The 19013-nt window shown below is 35.5% G+C and overlaps 4 protein-coding genes and 1 pseudogene across 8 annotated transcripts; 1 reads left to right on the plus strand and 4 right to left on the minus strand.

The window, feature by feature from the left end:
- Positions 1 to 924: 924 nt before the first annotated feature.
- On the minus strand, positions 925 to 2781 carry LOC140759523 (uncharacterized). The gene is made up of 3 exons (XM_073096103.1): positions 2645 to 2781; positions 2007 to 2095; positions 925 to 1349 (listed from the first exon to the last, which is right to left on the minus strand). The coding sequence occupies exons 1-3, from the start codon at positions 2666 to 2668 to the stop codon at positions 1199 to 1201; spliced, it is 264 nt and encodes an 87-aa protein (XP_072952204.1). The 5' UTR covers positions 2669 to 2781; the 3' UTR covers positions 925 to 1198.
- An 884-nt stretch (positions 2782 to 3665) lies between these two features.
- On the minus strand, positions 3666 to 6338 carry LOC140759792 (folate synthesis bifunctional protein, mitochondrial-like). The gene is made up of 2 exons (XM_073096462.1): positions 5753 to 6338; positions 3666 to 5668 (listed from the first exon to the last, which is right to left on the minus strand). Exons 1-2 carry the CDS (start codon positions 5838 to 5840, stop codon positions 4152 to 4154), a joined length of 1605 nt encoding a protein of 534 aa, XP_072952563.1. The 5' UTR covers positions 5841 to 6338; the 3' UTR covers positions 3666 to 4151.
- Positions 6339 to 7525: 1187 nt separating this feature from the next.
- On the plus strand, positions 7526 to 13719 carry LOC140758865 (uncharacterized). 5 transcript variants are annotated; one of them, XM_073095240.1, is made up of 7 exons: positions 7526 to 7750; positions 8859 to 9060; positions 9166 to 9240; positions 10440 to 10636; positions 11609 to 11750; positions 12300 to 12453; positions 12535 to 13345. In XM_073095240.1, the coding sequence occupies exons 1-7, from the start codon at positions 7683 to 7685 to the stop codon at positions 12564 to 12566; spliced, it is 870 nt and encodes a 289-aa protein (XP_072951341.1). In that variant the 5' UTR covers positions 7526 to 7682; the 3' UTR covers positions 12567 to 13345. The 5 variants fall into 5 exon arrangements, 4 of the variants coding, with proteins under 4 accessions (XP_072951341.1, XP_072951340.1, XP_072951339.1 ...); XR_012104166.1 differs by lacking the exons at positions 12300 to 12453; positions 12535 to 13345 and adding exons at positions 13354 to 13498; positions 13579 to 13719 and having other exon boundaries at positions 8859 to 9240; XM_073095239.1 differs by having other exon boundaries at positions 8859 to 9240; positions 12300 to 12420.
- Positions 13575 to 15253, minus strand: LOC140759106 (probable methyltransferase At1g29790; annotated as a pseudogene).
- Positions 15254 to 15495: 242 nt separating this feature from the next.
- Positions 15496 to 17942, minus strand: LOC140759041 (uncharacterized). The gene is made up of 8 exons (XM_073095499.1): positions 17778 to 17942; positions 17625 to 17707; positions 17504 to 17542; positions 17185 to 17237; positions 17018 to 17081; positions 16893 to 16935; positions 16763 to 16810; positions 15496 to 15920 (listed from the first exon to the last, which is right to left on the minus strand). The coding sequence occupies exons 1-8, from the start codon at positions 17856 to 17858 to the stop codon at positions 15759 to 15761; spliced, it is 573 nt and encodes a 190-aa protein (XP_072951600.1). The 5' UTR covers positions 17859 to 17942; the 3' UTR covers positions 15496 to 15758.
- Positions 17943 to 19013: the final 1071 nt, after the last annotated feature.

Raw genomic sequence — 19013 nt, forward strand, 5'->3', positions numbered from 1 at the left:
GAAGACATTGAGGAGGAAGGGAAGTCGTTAAAGCTTTATAGAGCAGAGAATTTATCAAAGCTTATCTTGGAAAAACCAGAAAGAGAGGGTTTCTAACTCTTTGAAAGAGAGATCTAAAGGGCTTTATTGCATCTCTAAGAAACCACCGTAAAATACCAAATAGGTGGTCTGTCGTCCCTTTGGATATAAGAAAAGATAGAAAAATAGCCACAGGACCACTAATTCTTAGCAGGTGGAAGAAGAGGGAGAGGCCACGCCTAACTTAGAAAGGAGAGAGTCCAACAATATGAGAAACTATAGTTTGCCCTAGTCTTAACTAATCAATATTTAAGGAGTAAAGCCTCATATGTTAGTGAAATCTAATTACAGTAACAATCTTATAAAGCTTAATTTGTGATATAGTTACTACAGTGTATAACTTAGAACGGAGCCGACATAGTCAGAAAAGAGCTAATATCTTTTATCATCTAGAAAATACTTATAAAAACTATTATTTATTTGGAAAACAAAAAAGCATATAAAAGTTACTAAAATAAAAATTTATTCTAAATAAACAAAATTTCCAAATCTCTTTGGTTACTCATACCTCCACCCTTGGGCCTAAATTCTAAAATCGTAGCGAAGGAATATGCTTTTATACTATTCAACAAGGATTAGTCGTGCATTACTTTTTTACTCTTTAGACTCGGGGAAAAGATATCTTATCATGAACAGTTCCATAATTCCCATTCATTCTCACGATCTCCACATCTTATTAGATTCAATAAATCAACCCAATTACATATATATATATATATATATCATCAGTTCCTCTTTTGTTTCCTCCCTGGGACTTCTCTTAATTTCAAGAACACGCATGCCCTTTTGTGTTCATGAAGACTGTAGCATTTTTTAAGCTTTGGGTTTGGTGTATGTTTTCCATAATTCTTCTTAATTTTTGATAGTATTTCTCTCTGCCGAGGTTGTTAAAGTTACAATCTTTATAGTACTAAACCTGCTTTGCAATTAACCTTCTCATGAAAAGCAAACAAGAACCTTTTTCTTTTCTATTATTCATTACAAAGTTTTTGTGTCTGAAACTCCATCAAATGGCAATACAAGATCATCAGCAAAATGGAGTGCCTTTGCATCATTATCTTTAAGAACAATGATAATGTTCCAGATATAAATACTATTGAGGATTACTTCTGAATTCATCTTATTTATCACTTTTCGAGAAGAAGCTGTTGATGGCCGGCATGACCTCCGGGCGGCGCTGGCTGAGGAATTTTCTCAGGCTGTGTTGGCTATATTTTTCGCCTTCTTCTGCGTTGTCTAGGATCGCAGTGGTACGATTAGTCTTGTTAACGCTGCAATGGCAACAACATTAATTCTTGTTAATTACAAGGTGTTTCAATTCTTGAAAAGTTTACACAAAAAAAAGAAAGAAAGAAAGAAAGAAAGAAAAGCTTTGCATCACAAGTAGTATTCAGGTCATTGCTGTATTGTTTGATCAACCTTGTCATAGAGGAGCCTAATAAATGATACAAGCAATGGAACAGTGAGTGGAAGTCTTATGCAAATATTTACTTCTAATTCATGATGAGGAATACTGTTGCCATCAGTACAAATAAGCAGTTATTTGTATGGGTGTTTCTTAGTCAATCTTTGCAATTCGTTTTAATTTTAAGTTAAATCAATTATTCGTACAAAATAATCTTTAACACCCTAGAATTAAGGTTAAAGGAGAATTAGAAAGGGCACCAATCCTTAAAGTCAAAGGAAAAGTATTTTAGATTTTTTTTCTTGTTTTTAAAAGAAATTGAATGTCAGGTTAATTAACTCAAAGAATTTTTTGAGTCATAAATCATATATAAGAATAAACAAAGATATAAAGATTTTTTTAATAAATTTTAATAATTTTTGGACAATATATTCCTATAAATTTTTAGGCTACGGTGATAATTTGTGTAAATATAAAATCTAAAAGAATCCTTGTGATAAAAGAGAAAGAAGATAGAGCTTACCGGACATCAGGGTTCATGAAAACATTTCTTGTGAGTTGGAACACACACATGCTGGTAACAAAGGTCATAGCCGCCAACAATGGATAAACCTAATTAATGATCACCAGAAAAGAAAAAGATGATTAACTTTAGATTATCAAACAAATTATATTTCATTCATTTCTTTTATAAATTTACAACTCACATGATCACATCCCATCCTTTTTAATATTTATATTTTTGATTTTGAGATAATTATATTTGACTCTCTCAACTATTATTTATTTTCATATAAATCCTCTCATTTAACTTTTGCAACAAAACTTACCTTTTTATGCTCTAAAACGCTAAGTAAAATCTTCGAAGAACTTCTCTCCAGGTCTTCTAGGAATTACTTAAGATAATCATTTAGTGGTTTATGTTAACAAGTGGCGAGAAATATATAAATAGCAGGACAGTTACAGCGTCACAAAATGGATCTATATGAAAATAAACTATTATGATTAACTTTTTAATAAATTTTATTAAAAATCCAAACAAATAACTCATAACATTTTCTGAGAAATAAAGTTGAAAAATATAAATATTGACAAATTAGGACGTGAATAATAAACTTATAAAAACACAGTACGAGAAATGCAGAGAGAAGTATAACCAACCTCAGGTTTCACCCAACGACCCATTTGAAAGATGAGCTAAAACTCTTCTAATGCCTTGGAATGGATACCTAATTGGATCTATCTAGGGAATGCTACCTTTCTCTTTTCGTAGGATACGTAAAAGGCTTACATTTGTTCATCTTTTATACTACGAGAAAGAGAGAGAGAGAGAGAGAGAGAGAGAGACATTGGGAAAATTCTATGGAAGAAAAGCTCTCTAGATTTCTGTGGGCGTTTCGTTATCAGTGTTTGAATTCTATTTTAACGATTGGTCAAAACCAGCAGCTCCGCCTTCTGTTTCACTGCATTACTTCTAGTTTCCGCCATCGTTGAGGCGTTGACCCCTTTTTATAACTCGATCTCATATGAGTTTCATATTGTATTACATATAAACGTATATAACGGTTTGTAAGTTTATTATTGCTGAGAGGGCACACCGATATTGAATCAAAGTTTAGGAAAGCAATATAATTAGACCTTACTTGTAATCTAGAAAAGACCAAAATATCTTTTATGGTTTACTATTGATTGGAAAAGTTTGGTTATCTTTTGTTCAGCAAAATCAATATATAGTGCACTTTGATCACCCAAATTCTCTCCTAAAAAATCACATAGAAGATCAGATATTAGTGTATATTATTTTAAAACTCATTCCTGGTTGGTTGGCATACCCTGTTGCTGATAATAAATTCATCTTTTGGTACATGAAGCAACTCTGACATATTTCCAAGAACATAGAACTTGACTTACCCTGAGATAGTACATTTTCAAGAGCAACGGAAGGTTATCATGGGAAGGACAGAAGGGAAGATATCTGCAATTTTCCACAGAAACTAAAAGGAAAAGGGGATAAGAAAATATGGTTGAAGCACTGACTTCTAGTATAAATCAGATGTCAGAAAAAAAAAAGAATGCAAAATGAGAGCAGAATCATCTACACTACATAATGAGATCTGATTCACAACTCAGTTTATTCCAGTAGGAACAAAATTTACAGACAGAAGAACAGAAAACAAGTAGATCCAATAAAAACAAGTCAGCTTAGTGCAAGTTTTCAAATAGTTGGTTCTTTACTATAATTCCATATGAAAGCATGAGACATTGAGAGTGTATAGTACAACATTGCCGTAGTAGTAACACAAGCTCATTGTTTTACAAGTAGTTAGCTGGAAGAGAGAACAAAATGAAAGTGGTGAAATTGGTTCAAAGAAAAATATACATAATTTCAAGAAAAGAGCTGCCTAGAATGCTGGGAAACCTAGAAAATTGCCCAGAAATAAAGCATCCCTCTAAATACAATAACATAGTGAAAGAGCCTTTTGTAATTCTCAATCACTTTATGATAATATCCTTGAGCAGCATAAGCTCTTAGATGTATGATGCCTGTGTTCCATACTTCTATATTCCTTGCAGGCAGTCATCATTTGTATCTTGAATCTGATGTGGTCAAGTTGCCATTTGAATTGAAATCCTAACTAGATTCGGAATTGAAGCATAGAGTTGTCTCCTAATCAAATTTTGTTTTTGCTTTCTTTGTTTTGAGCAATGCATCACAGACCTTCGCAGCATCCAAACCATAGTCCACATTATGTACCCTTATGATATTAGCACCACCAAGTATCCCTGATGTAAGAGCTGCAACTGTGCCAGGATCTCTCTCAACTGGATTGGTACGACTACAGATTTGACCTAAGAATTTTTTCCTGGAGGGTCCAATCAGGATTGGCGCATGCGAAGCAGCTATGCTCTTTTTGCCAATCTCTCTCTGGATGGATGACAAGCCCATAAGAATTTCTAGGTCCTGTTGAGAATTCTTTGAGAACCCAATACCAGGATCAATTATTATTCTCCATAACGGAATCCCTGACAACTCTGCTTCACTCACCTGCATGTATAGCTCAGAAGCTACTTGCTTGCAGACATCTTCATACTGCAAATTTTGATTACTTTGCATTGTAGATGGATCTCCTCTCATGTGCATTGCAATATAGGGGACTCCAAGGTCTCTAACCACAGAAAGCATTTTAGGGTCCAGTTGTCCAGAAGAGACATCATTAACAATATGAACCCCTCTATTCACTGCTTCAGATGCAACTTCTGAATAAAAGGTATCCACCGATAATAGCTTCCCTTCTAACTGAGCAATTTGCACAGCTTCATCCAAAACAGGAATCAGCCTCTGGAGTTCTTCACCAGCAGTAAGTCTACTTGCAAAGGGGCGTGTCGATTGAGCACCAATATCGATAATATCTGCCCCTTTTGATATTAACAACCTGACCTGCGAAATTGCGGCATCCACTTCTTGAAACTTCCCTCCATCACTAAAACTATCAGGTGTGAGATTAAGAATGCCCATGACATGGGTTTTCTTTGACCAGTCCCATAAACGATTACCTACAGGTAAAACTCTTCTTAATCCATCTCTTCCGATTGAGGATTCACCCCCAAGTTTTTGCCATAATTCAAAGAGCCCGCCACTGCACTTTGAGAATGAATGCCAACTTGCCATGACATCGTCATCAATAGATTCTCCTAGAAGATCCACAAGAGGAGCCAGTACAAATGGCCTCTCCCAAATGCGCTCATGTGGAACTTTAAGAATCTCAGATTCAATCTGGAACCTGCCATAGAAAAGAATATCTAGGTCCATCATTCTCGGACCATACCTTATTCCATCAGTACGACCGATATCCTTCTCGATTTGTTTCAGCACTTTGAGTAATTCATGGGGCCCAAGCTTTGTGGTGCCTCTAATCGCAGAGTTGAGGAATTGAGGTTGATCAGTCACATACGCCGGTGCGCTCTCATACAAGCAGCCATGCCGCGTGATGTTTATGCCTGATGCCTTCATCAAAAGAAGGGCTCTATTAAAATTTTGGATTCTTTCGCCCATATTGCTGCCCAAGGCGATAACAATCTCGTGTTCTGGTGAATGAACAGAAACTGAACACCCCACATCTGAATGATCATGCGAAAGACGCATGCTTGCATTCATCGAGTAAAGAGAAGGCCTTGAAAACAATCCTGAAGCAAAAACAATGACATGTATAAGAACAATTTCGGCATTACTATGCAACAAAAGAAGATAAAAATGAGGAGGAAGATTACCTTCACAAGTATCTGACATTCTAAATCCTTTAACTTGATGCTGGGCAATAGAGAGCATCTGCTTGAATCTTCCCTTGATCCGGAACATTATGGATTGCAATAAAACAACAAATTTATCTACAAATGACCGTAAGAAGTCCTCCAAAGTGGACTTCTTTCAATTAGCTAACAACTCCATCTTATCGACCATTAGGGCGGGCGCTGATGGCAACAAAATCAAATCTCAGATAGAGCCTCTCACGCCGAAATTTATGTGCTTCAACTTGACGAATTAGATCGAAGTCTTTCTCCATATTCTTTTGAAATATCACAAATAATGATTCCGAAGCAAATCTGATAAAGTTTACTCTCAAAACTCTGACAAATCAACTCGATACTGTGAAATTTTATCCTAAAGCTGCGAACTTTCGACCCAAATTCAAGCGGATAAAAGATTAAAAAATGGGAAACAAATTATAAATTTAAGAAGATCCCGATGACGACTGCTGATGAAAGCTAATGCTACCAATATACCAAGAATCGCACACCTTACACCTACCAGTGCCAGAGAGAGATTTCGAAGGGATGGATCGGTTTCGTCCGGATAAATCTGCGGTTTAGGAAAACGATTAAGAAGGCATTTACGTTATTACAGTAATACCCTCTATCTTTGAGAGGCACACGTGGGTAGCAGCGTAATTATGTGTCAAGAAATTAAGATTTCGTGGCAATTTGGAGGGTTTTTATTGCAAATATAGAGCTTAAAATGTAAATAATCAAAATACAGGGTGAGAACCATAAATTTTTAACGGCCAATATTTTCACTACTAGCATTCACACCTTATTATATGATATTTACCGCTGGTCTAGGATACAGTCTATTATTATTTTTTTAATAATCAATTATTATATAGATGAATTAAAGTACTTACATATGTAAAATGGCCTTAATACTTTGAATAACTTTAAATAAAAAAATTTAGATAATAAATAAATAACAACTATATCTTAAAATTAAACAACCGGTATTCTAGTATTTTAGAAACTTTATAAATTACAATTTATATTTTACTTATTTTATTATTGACACGCTTATCCTTTTGAGGACTTTGTAACTTAACTTCTCCTCTTTTTTTTTCTAATTTTTTAACACTATAATATTATTTTAACTAACTTATATTGATTAAACTAATAAAATACCTTCGTCATCTTCTCTCTTCTCTCTAACTCTCCATCATCCTCTTCCAATCATCTCACCTCCTCCCACCATCTTCTTTCGTCCTCAGTTACTCCGTCTTTATTTTCTTCTCCTCTTCTTTTATCTATTCTCAATTCGACAAGTAAACTCTACATTTCTACCGACTCCAATTTGGAGATTAAACCCTTCAAACTTGGGTATAATGAGATGGTGAGTATGATTGGAAGATATGAAAGGAGAAAGATGAAACAAATAAGAGTAATTTATATATTTATAAATTATTCAGTGTATTACAATGAAATATTTATTAACTTTAGAATATTAAATTAAAATTATAGAGAAAAATAAAGGGTTATAAAATCCTCGAAGATAGGATATGAATGATAAATAGATAAAATATAGAGTTTGATTTATAAAAAAAATTAAAATTTTTTTCTAAAAATAGCCTAATATTTTTTATTAAATGCTAATAAAAGCACATGATAGGGGTGGTTTTGATAAAATTCTTAAATTTATTGGACGTGAATATAATTTATTTCTAAATGAAAAAGGACCATTCTGGATTTATTGGGAAATTATTCGGGTTCTATCAAAAAGCACGATATGGGCTTCACCCGATAGGTCAAATCTCCTTTTCTTTGGGTGGGAGGTGAAACGAGAGTTCGTTGGTCGTTGCCATTTCCAAGAAGATATGCTCCTCCTCTGATCCCCGTTTCCCTCGTGGATTTCGTGATCTTCTTTTGGTCGGAATCCATGGATTCGAGGGAGGTTCCTGGACCAAAGGTCCCTTCTTTCGGCCACACCGAGATCAATTGGGACAAGTAATTAGCCACTTTCTCCTTTTTCTGTTCTTGACAAGTTACACTAGGATAATCCATAGACATCAATCGAAAGATCTTCATTTTTCTTTGAAAGATAGAAATTTCCATTCCTCCAAGGGTTTCGATTGTTTGCGCTTCATGTTCATGTTGTAATTGTGAATGCCAATGCAATTTTTGTAATGTTTCTGTTGGTATTTTATTAAGTGGGGGGGTTCGCATGTCTCATCAATTGTAATCCCTCTTCTTGTTGTGTGCCCTTAGTTTCTTGTTATATTTATGTTGGCCTTTATCTTGTATTCTTGGTCCATAATTTTGGACATAAGTAGTTACTCCAGTGTGTGATTTTCTTTGCATTTCCAACTTTTGGGGGGTGGCTTATGTGTTGTACCTCTTTCGTCAAGAGTCTTTCCCTTTTTGATGAGCTTATATTATGCATTTGAGATGTAGGAATACATTCTAGAGTATATTGAGTTCTGTGTTGTATACTCGGGCATATCAAGATGAGACAGTATTCTTTCTTAGATAAATTTTATGACAAACTTTGCGCTGGTTTTGCATTAGAAATTATAATCTTTGTAGTTATCTACAATATGCCTTTGACAAAAGAAAAGAGAAATATGATAAGCTTTTTCTTGTTCTTTCTTTTATCATTTCGAGGGAATGACAGGCATGCAATTTCTTGAAATTATTATGTTGACGAAAAATATATTTTGATGAAACTTTACTTGATAAGTTGGTCAGGTCATTCTTGCTTGATGTCATTTGCTTCATGCTGCTTGATTCTTTAAGCATATAAGTCATTGTAGCCCACTTATACATTTCAGAGTCATAATTTGATGTTTTTGATGAAATAGAGTAGGTGAAATTCTATGAATTGGTGAAGATCATTGGAGTTGCCAATTCATGTCCTTCCAGTTTGATGTTTTCTTTGGTTCCTGGCATTCATTACTTTTGTTCTTGGTCAACTGCATACTGTACTTGATTGATTAATCAATAAAGGCAGTCCTAAGTCTAACTATAGGGAATCCTATGTTAACTGTCTTGTTTGCTTGGTCTGTGAACTTTCAAATTTTGTTGCATCTCTATAAAGCATATGTTTCTATTGCAGGCTTGACAAAACTAAGATGTATGTTGTAGGGGCGGGCCTCTTCAGTAGCATCACTGTGGCACTATATCCTGTCTCTGTTATTAAGACCAGGATGCAAGTTGCTACAAAAGATGCTGTGCAGAAGAATGCCTTTGCTGCTTTCAGAAATATACTTAAAGTTGATGGAATTCCTGGTCTATATAGGGGCTTTGGCACAGTAATTGTTGGTGCTATTCCTACGAGGATTTTTTTCCTTACTTCTTTGGAAACAACAAAAGCAGCTTCATCTAATCTGGTTAAGCCATTTAACTTTTCTGAGCCAATGCAGGCTGCCATAGCAAATGGTATTGCAGGCATGTCAGCATCCCTTTGCTCGCAAGCCTTATTTGTTCCAATAGATGTGGTATGATTAGTGTGTTATTTCTGTCAATCAGCCATTTGATATTATGAAATTATTGATGTTAGAAAAATTGTTTCTTACCCAAAATTGCACGAGAGGTCAAAAAAGAGTGTAAATTTAGAATAACACGTAGCCCTATCATTTCACTATGTCTCTCCCTCTCTTTTCTCCCTCTTATTGTCTAAACGTAGTTTTCATTAGAAACCTAACCATAGAAAATAAAATGCTTTATTTCTACATTGACCATAACAGTGATGTTCGAGGCTTATCACATTCATTCACATACAGATATAATTATTTTCTTCTAGTTTAATGGAAAATTTCAAATCAGTTGATTAGTCTTGTCTTCAAGTTTCTTCTTTATATTTCTAGATCATGCGTGTTGCATGTCAAGGAAGACAAGAATTTGTGGCTGCAGTCAAGATTGAATTTCAACTGCAATTTTTTTAATCCACATAGTTTGTTATCAGGTTTAGAGGGGAGGAAGTTGAACTATTATTGGTATTGCCATTTGATCCATAAGCTTCTCCTGAAGAATAGTGAACAATTGCCATTGACATAGATATAGCTCTTATCATTCAAATGAAAGTTTTTTTATATATAATTTGCAAAGTCACTGCACCATCTTGTGGTGAGTTACTATCTAGTTATCAAACTCTTTATCCAATTGGATTTTTATAAAGATGACTATCACCTTATGCCAATTCTTACTACTACAGAAATTTATGTCACTGATTCAGACCATCTAAGGCAAGCCTTTTCTTTCTTATTTTTTCTTGCTAGACAGAGTGCCTTGAATGAAAATTTATCTATGCCTAATTAGTAAATGAATTCTTTATTCTTTGAAGCTGGTCAACATGACTGCAATCCTCAAACACTGTCTTTATGAATTGCACTCTTGGTGCTAAATGCAAGTCCTGTATGGCATACCTTAGAAGTGGGGTTTTCTATATTTTGCATGCTATCACATTCAATTTGGGCCTTTTACTTGCATTGAAGTAAGTGGTAGATAAACCTCTCATTTAATCTAGATCATGTGAGCTCATATCATGAATATAGCTCATGATTTTTTAATCTTCCTCTGTCCTTTAGTTTGTATTTCGTATGGTGTTATGTTGAATGCATCAAAAGAGTTTATTTATGGGCATTAAAGTGTGACGTAAGTTTCCTGCTTGCTTATTATATAGATGGCTTTCTATCAGGTTAGCCAAAAGTTGATGGTGCAAGGATATTCTGGGCATGAAAATTACAATGGGGGACTGGATGTTGCTCGTAAGATTTTGAAGTCTGAAGGACTGCGAGGTCTGTACAGAGGGTTTGTCTTGTCTGCTGTGACACATACCCCGTCTAGTGCTGTATGGTGGGCAAGCTATGGATCTAGTCAACGCATTATCTGGAGGTCAGAAATTGGCTTCTCTTCAATTTTGGAACACCACAGATTCTCTGATGTGCAGAATGGCTATTCTTGTTTATGTCACAACTGGACATCTGAAGTAGATAACTTTGCTTTTTCCCAATAAAGTCGAATGAAATGTTTGTGCATAAAAGTAATCAGATAGTCATCCTTCTAGATATGTTATTTTCCTGCATATTTAAAATGGCACTGAATTTTTTGGATGTGTCATGTTTTCTTGGTAATCTCCAGATATTGGCAGATGACTGAAATCAAATCCTTGTTCAGTTCTGTCGTGCATCTTAATTTTTTATACTGATGCATTAATTTGCTATTCCACTTCTTGAATTGTTTTATAAAGAGTCATCATCTTAACATATTTTACATGATATTTTATACCAGTTAAAACCATGGCAAGAAGGATGTGAAAGCAAAAAAATTTTGGGTTTTCAGTAGTTAGAATAAGTTGATATATGTAAGATCTTTTATCATTCTTTATAGAGAAATGTGCCAGTCTAACTTATTTCTTGTGCTTGAATGCTGGACATGCTGTTCTGTAACTGTACATGCAAGGTGTCACATCATATTTGTGCAATTCAATTTCTTACTTTTTGCTTAGTCCTCAACTGCTCATAACTAGTAATTTAGTACGAGAATCTGAGATTGTGCTTAAGATTCTATCACTTCTTAGGTACCTGTTCCTTTCGCATGTAGTCATAATATAGTGAACATCTTGCCAAGAAAAGTAAAGAAAACAATCTATCTTCTAAAATGAGCTTATTTTGATGATTACAGAATTCATTTATGAGTTACCAGCTACTCTCTTTTCCTTTTGGAACTTTTTGGTGAGCAGTTGCTGGAACCTTTTCCCTTGGCACAAAGGGAATCTGTTAAAAAATATTTTCTAGGAAAACTAATGTTCTGGGTACTAAAATTGAAAAATATTCTCGCCATAATTCTTTATAATGTCCTTGTCAGACTTTTAGGCCAGGGCCATGATACTGAATATGTTCCTAGTGAGTGGAAAATAGTCTCTGTTCAAGCTACAGGTGGAGTTGTTGCTGGTGCATTGGCATCTTGTATCACAACCCCTATAGACACTATCAAGACTCGATTGCAGGTCATCCCTTTCTTTTTCATTTAATCTCTTTAGTTACTGATTTTCCTTTACAATGGAAGCTGCATAAACTACTTTTCCAGCTTGCTGTTTCTTACGAGCTATGTGAACTTCTTTTCAAGCATGTGTATTATCTATGTGCACAAGTCATCAAATCCAATTAAAGAAGAGTATGGAATATAAGAAATTCCTTGCATAAAAGTTCCTTGTTCACATAGACTTGTGTACTACATGTAAAATCTATAAGACGAAAATGTAGACGTGGCTGTTGCATTGAGACAAACTAAATATTGGGTTTGCTGCCAGTTGGCCAGCGTGCATTGTAGAGGCCTATGGAATAGAAAACACTTAGAGATGACAGAAAAATGATAAGAAACATCAATCTATTTGAATCTCTGGATGATATTCGTATCTTTTGTCAATTATATGGGTTTGTATCAAGACATCACACACATCATGGGTTCAACTACATGACATTGACTATCTGTTTCTCCCTTAGAAACATCCAGTTTTCCTTTTCTCCACTGGAACTAGAACTTGGTTGTTGTATAGGTTATGGATTACCAAAAGACACAAACTGCAAGACAAATTGTTGAAACATTGATTCTTGAAGATGGATGGAAAGGTTTCTACAGGGGATTAGGTCCAAGGTTTTTCAGCATGTCAGCATGGGGTACGACAATGATAGTAGCCTATGAATATTTGAGTATGGACATTCTCTCTCTTTCTTGACATATTCTTTCTATGTTTAATCTTGCCTAATTGATTTTATTATTTACTTTTCCAGAGCGACTATGTGTCCAAGCTGAAGAGGTCTGAAATCTATATCCTAGGTCTGAGTGCTGACGTGTATTTCACCATGATTTGTGCCCTAAATATTCTTCTACCAGCAACATTTTGAGAAAATGATGGCATAACCATTTTGTCAAAAAAAATGATGGCATAATCAGGAAGCCTACTGTTTGGGTATTTGAAGGACGTGAAGGTTTCTGAAGTAGGCAAAGGCTGTTTTCCTAGAAATCATCTGTAACAGTGACAGAATTGCTTGTTATGTCAATCTGTAAATTAGTATTTAAAAGCATGTAGTGCCTCTATTGTTTGGAGCCCTCCTATTGTTTGGGGCTCCCAGTGCCTTCTGGAGGCACATTGTTTTATTCATCCATATGTAAGATACCACAAAGAGGAAATTTTTTACTTCACAGTCAGATTAGGGAAACCATGAGCACTTGCAATTCTGCATCTTTCCCTATTTCTGGATAAAACTTGTAGCTTTGATTAAAATCTGACTTTGATGTAAACTAATATCTCTTAATATGGTAGCTTCTGTGAGAACATTTGTATCTGTTATTACAGAACTATATTGAGTGTCCATCATTCCAAGTTGTACCATTTTAAGATATTTTGTATATTGCTCACTCCTGATCTTGTCATTTGTTATATATTACCCTGCTAACTTTTGTTATATATTGAGAGGTGTGAAAGTCTCCTAGAGGAACCAGCTGCATGGATGATTATAAATAACTATTGAATGGCGTCAGTGGCTTTCTAAAATAAGATTAGTGATTCCTGCAAACATACTGATGAATGTTCTTGGGTAAATTTGCAGAGAACAGAAGGCCTAATGTGATGGCCTATATTTGACAGCAAAGTTCAGCACATAGCAGCTATGGAACTAATTTGAGACTAAGACCTCAGGGGCTTCTCTAAAACAGCAGAGAGGAAGAGCTCATCCCCCAGTTTATCAGTCTTTGGTACTATTCTCCACATCAGCTTCTTGTACCTTAGCTTTTCAAACTCATTTTGATACATGTTCATATCATCCTTTGATCAGAAGAACCTGTCAATCCAGAGCGTCCCTTTTGGTCGGAGGATGCGGTCCCAGTCAAACAGAACATACTCAAGGAGCTCTGTTGCTATCCATCCATCAAAGAACATTGTCGTATGGATGATATCCAGCGCGTTGTCGAAGAAAGGCAATCTCGAGCCAACTGAAACATACAGAGGGAGCAACCCTCTGGAAGCAATCACCTCACTAAAGTGCGCTCCGAGGTTCAGGGTGGCTGATGCAATGGTCACATTCCTCTCCTTCATCAATGCAGCAAATGTTCCAGTAGATGGACTGTAATCTAGTCCTATTCTAATCTCACCAGGCTTCAACGAAAAGATCTGTTCTATGGTGAATTTCATCTGAAGGAGCCTCCCAGCCTCTTTTTGAGAGGATGAAACAATCAGAGCATTTGAAGAAGCCTTTATCACTAGCTGTTGCATTGGGAGATACAAGGCAAGAAAAGCTCTTGCACTTGTATTGGCTCCAGAGGACATTTTTATCGCTGAGCAATTTCCACAGTGAAGAGGTTACAGGAAGTGGCCGGGTATAATGTTGGGGTGACTTTGCAAAGCACCGCCTTCTTGGTAACGGATCGCAGCCAGCTAGCATCAGCTTCTGGGCGATGAACCAGTCGTCTGGGCATGACCGATAAGTTTTGTAATCCATGTAGCGGTCAAAGTTGGTTTCCATCGCAGCACAGGTGAGTGCCATTGATTGGTGCAATGAATCTATTCCAAGGAAGTTCTTTTTGCCATGCCTGTTGGGCTTTGGTGCAATATAACTCTGAGCCTCTATAGATCTAAAGAGCCTTTCTCCCCCATAGATCATCACCAGCTTCATTGCCTGTGACAGTCTCATTGGCAAAGATATCCACATGAGCTGCAGTGCATCGATGATTGGCATGTTGATTGCTATCATGAATGTTCGAGAGCTGGTTCACAATATTGTCCAAGGATAGAGCAGTGTGGAGAAACTGATCAGCATACTTGGATGTGCAGTTAGGATTGCTGCTGGTGTCAATGTGAAGCTGCTCTAGTAACAAACCCAGCTGAGTTTGGAGAAGGGACAGTTGCTACTGCAACGTTGGGGGGAAGAACAAGAGGTCACCTTTAGTGTTTGGGAGGCTGCATGGATACGAGACCAGTACAATGGTGGTGGTTATGACTACAGTGAGGACTGCGAGGAAGGGGAAGGGGGGGTAAGTATGACATGGGCTGGCATCCTACAGGGCTGGAATTGAAGACCCTCTGCATTTTTTTCTGCTGAGGTATTATTGTGTATGTCTTTCTAAGATTCATTCAATTAAAGTCTTCTTTTGCCATTGGAGTTCACAATGAATAATTCTTTTATTTTTATCACTCCCAATGTCCTTGGGTGTCGTAAGCTAATGTTGTTTATACTTTCAATGCCAGTTTCGGGATGGTGACCAATATTGTATTGGTAGATGTACATACTTCAGACTTACTCCTTTTCTCTTCTAATCCTGCCAGCTGAAGCTACTTTCTTGGCAGAGGCGAGATTCCTAATATTCTACGTTGATCAAAACAAATTATGTTTGTTTTGTTATATTAAATGCATATGTTTTTATAATGAGATGTGCACAAAAACTTACTCTTGTTGTTACTGAACCACTCATAAAAAGTGGTTGAGAACTATTTTAATAATTACACATCTTTTCCAGGAAATTTGTGCTTACTGTTCATCTTTTGAAAGGATCTTGGTCGGGAAATTGCCATCGTTATTTCTGAAATAAAAAAAGTTAATACAATGTGATTTTCACATGATATTGTATCTACACTATATGGCAATAGTTTATCAGCTACCAATTATTTCCATTGGTGATAAACGACCATGGTGGACTTCTCCCACCAGCAAAAAAGATGCAGAAAACCAACTTCCAATTGGGAGAGGGAAAGAAAATCATCAGAAACAACTTTTGCATAAGAGAAAAATCTCAGGTAGTGAAATCGTTATCACAATTTATACTTAATTAAAAAATAATTCGACAGAAACGGGATAATTTAACTCCGACTTTCTCTCAGGAACATAAAATTTGAATGAAGTTGGAGCACATAAACCTGCCCGACTCATAAGTCCATATTTTGCGATAAGAATTGCCTTGATAGCAGCATGCAAGCTACTGCAATCCTGATGCAACCAGCTGAGCTGAGAAAACTCTTTACTTAATCACATATGAAAACCTTATCCTCGTCCTGATCTACGCCGTGCTCTTTAGTTAGGCCAGCATATTCATCAATTGATGTAGCAGGAAATATGTCTCCTGCTCTACGTCTGTCGTCAATTTTTGGGATTGCTGGCTCACTCGCACCTTTGCCCTTGTTAATCTGACAAACAAAATGCAATAAGGGGTGTTCAGATTTCCGAATTAGCTGCAGTAAATAACACGATAAAGTAAACTCAAAATATAAAATTATAAATACTACCACAACAAAACAGATAATGAGCCCAGTGAAATGCCATCATCTGATTGTGACCTTCAACCATCAGGACTTTGCATAATGTCAAAGCTTAAGAATAAGCAAGTGTCAAAAGTGGCCTAGCAATCTCACCAGGAAACCTCAATCAAATGATTGTGGACAAACTTGCTTTCAAGTAAATATGGTTTATTTTCAAAAGCAGCTTATTTTCACATGCAATATATGGTCCTCTATAACACATTGGAAATTCTGAAAGATCAAGAGTTCCCAATCTTTCATACTGTAGGTACCACCCAAATGTGATATAAATAACAGTGGATTTTAAACAGTAAGGAATGATAGTAAATAGTTATAGTCACATATAAGGCCACATGAATGAATCGCAAACAGGAAAACTGTTTCTTTGTCGCCACACTCAGAAAAAGATTTGCCTTTCACATTTTGAGCAACTCTTTCCTTACTGAGAAAAACTCTCCAATTTAAATATTACACTTAAATTTATTTTTCAAGGGGCCAAGTGCTCTGATTGTAAAAATTTTTCTTTAGCTAGAAAGAGGCTCCCCCTCTCTAGATTGCTTTGATATGAAGAAAGCTGACCATACATCTTTCTCTGGCAAGCAAAAGCTATTGTTGGACATGTTGATCTTATTAGTTCAATCAAAACAAAATATGAACATGTGAAGAATCAATTGGAACATTCATTAGAAAAGCATAAAATATGAAAGTTCATGTAGGTACTGAATTCTCACCGTGCGAAGAAGTGTTCTCCTATCCCTCTCTCTAGCATTTTTAAGTGCCTGCAAATGAATCCTGCAATAATTAACTAGTGGTACGTTTCGCAAAATTACTCTCAATGAAGTTTCATACAAATAAATTTACCTCCTCAAGCTCCTTCTGCTCTGTCTCCACATCTGAAATATCTCTATACAAGCATAACACTATCTTTTAACACCAAAAGAAATAGAACGAATAACTCATTAACAAGATTAGGATAGAGAAAAGACCTCCCGACAATCTTATCAACATGGCAGCAGCACTTGGCGCACAAATCAAGATCTTTAGAGCACCCTGCATAGTAGTAGAATAGACATTTGATGAAGATTTAGCACATAAGTAAAAGAATCAAAGAAAAAAAAATCAAACACAAAATTTATCAGAAGTTTCGAAATACCAGAGCAAATATTGTGGTAAGCCTGCCGGACTGCCCGCTTTCCGCACTTCTGACTGTGATCACCACACTAATTCATTAATATATACATATATATGTATATATATATTTTAATTTGCATGTTATTCTAAAGATCCTATCCAAATTTGATACTAATATCTATATATCTCTAAATTCCTTTGTCTGCATCCTTATATATCACTCACATTCTACACTGCAGGGCTATCCATGCAAAAAAAAGAAGCAAAAAAGCAGAATTTTGAGTGTTCAAACGCATGAAAACACATTAGAAAAGGAGGGGGAAAAAAAGGCGGAGCCTTACCACTTCGCCGGCTCTGCTAGAGGCTTATACTTGCCATATCTAATACCCAAAAAAAATTTCCAAGAAATTAGTACAGAAAGAAAGGAAACCACATAAATTCTATAGAAGGGCAGAGTTATACTTGCGCTTCCAGTCGATTTGGTCTCTGCATCGCGGGCAGACGCCGGTGATATCGGAAAAAGGGCGGAGCCTACCGCCCAATTCCTGCAACGACGGGTTTGAGTCGACGAATTGAAAACTAAAAAGAAAACATCAAAAGAAGGAAAAGGAGGACCGTTTCGTTGATCTTCTGGCCAGCGTGAGGTTTCCATGCGTATCGGTTTTGGTGCTTCGGAGGCCCCTGCCGCTTCGACATCGTCGTCGCCGCCGCCGCCGCCGCCTTCTTCTTCCTCGCCTCTCTCTTTCGGTCACGACTACTCGAAAATAGGGTGTGGTAATTACATCTCTTTAATTATTACCTATTTTTATATTAGACTCTTTTATTTATTTATTTATTTATTTACTTATTAATTGATAGAGAGCATTGTAGACTTGCACATAGCTAACTCTCTCAAAAAAAAATAAAATAAAATAAAATAAGAAAAGAAAAAATAATTACATTAAATTAAATGGCTCGCACCCATAATCTCCCATCACTGGTAGGTAAACTTTTACCACAACGTTGTTTAATTTTTTTTTAAATTTTTTTTTCAGCAGATTGAACCCTCACTGACTTGAAATTTCCTAAATGCCCCTTTTGTCAATTGCCAACTTAATTATTTAAAAAATTTATAAAAACATTCTACTTTTTGTTTTTCCACACTTATGTTTTTCTTAAAATATCTCAAATGTTGGGGTTTTTTACGATAAATTATATATAGATGAGCTAAAACAATATTAATACCCTTGAATAAATATTTTAGATTAGTGTGAAAAATAAATAAATAAATAAATAAATAAAATTAGATTTTAAAGTAAATGAGGGGTATTCTATTTGTTTTCGCAAGATAACAAAATAATAAACATGTTGCACTATAAATACTATTTCAACGGGATGCAAACTCAAATCGATGAACACAGTGGTGAAAGCCTAAGCCAATTGATTTGTCTCGATATGATTTCTACCGATGTTACAGCACAACTCATCCATAGGTACGGGTGAAAACCGAATGCATACGGATTGGATAATGTTCAATTTGCATTCGGATTCATATTTTTATTTTGGATATGGATATGAGATGGATAATAAAATTTAAAACTATATCATAACTAAATGGATATCGATAATTTTCATATTTAATCAAATTTTAAATAAATTATAATATTTTATTTAGACATAATTAATATAAAAATACTAAGAGTTTCACAAAAAATAAATTTTTTGTATGCCAAATACATATAAAATTAGAAAAACTAATCTCTACAAATAATATATAACACATTATTAGTAAAAATATCAATATTCACTATTTAATAAGCAAATAAATTATTCAAAAAATTATGTGAGTAAACGAGTATCCGATATCCGTAT

The sequence above is a fragment of the Typha angustifolia genome, chromosome 4 (assembly GCF_048772165.1).
Source record: "Typha angustifolia cultivar Huaian chromosome 4, ASM4877216v1, whole genome shotgun sequence".
NCBI lineage: Eukaryota > Viridiplantae > Streptophyta > Magnoliopsida > Poales > Typhaceae > Typha > Typha angustifolia.

Bases quoted from the DNA above. Each gene is read 5' to 3' on its own strand.
- LOC140759041 (XM_073095499.1), bottom strand. From the start codon at position 17,858: ATGTCGAAGCGGCAGGGGCCTCCGAAGCACCAAAACCGATACGCATGG. The intron at 17,708-17,777 runs GTCCTCCTTTTC...CCGTCGTTGCAG, and splicing joins GCCAGAAGATCAACGAAACG to GAATTGGGCGGTAGGCTCCG. The intron at 16,936-17,017 runs GTCTTTTCTCTA...ATGCTTGTATAG, and splicing joins GTTGATAAGATTGTCGGGAG to AGATATTTCAGATGTGGAGA.
- LOC140759523 (XM_073096103.1), bottom strand. From the start codon at position 2,668: ATGGGTCGTTGGGTGAAACCTGAG. The intron at 2,096-2,644 runs GTTGGTTATACT...ATCATTAATTAG, and splicing joins GTCGTTGGGTGAAACCTGAG to GTTTATCCATTGTTGGCGGC. The intron at 1,350-2,006 runs GTAAGCTCTATC...TTGCCATTGCAG, and splicing joins TTCATGAACCCTGATGTCCG to CGTTAACAAGACTAATCGTA.
- LOC140759792 (XM_073096462.1), bottom strand. From the start codon at position 5,840: ATGTTCCGGATCAAGGGAAGATTCAAGCAGATGCTCTCTATTGCCCAG. The intron at 5,669-5,752 runs GTAATCTTCCTC...TTTTTGCTTCAG, and splicing joins AATGTCAGATACTTGTGAAG to GATTGTTTTCAAGGCCTTCT.
- LOC140758865 (XM_073095238.1), top strand. From the start codon at position 7,683: ATGGATTCGAGGGAGGTTCCTGGACCAAAGGTCCCTTCTTTCGGCCAC. The intron at 7,751-8,858 runs GTAATTAGCCAC...TTTCTATTGCAG, and splicing joins ACCGAGATCAATTGGGACAA to GCTTGACAAAACTAAGATGT. The intron at 11,751-12,299 runs GTCATCCCTTTC...GTTGTTGTATAG, and splicing joins CTATCAAGACTCGATTGCAG to GTTATGGATTACCAAAAGAC.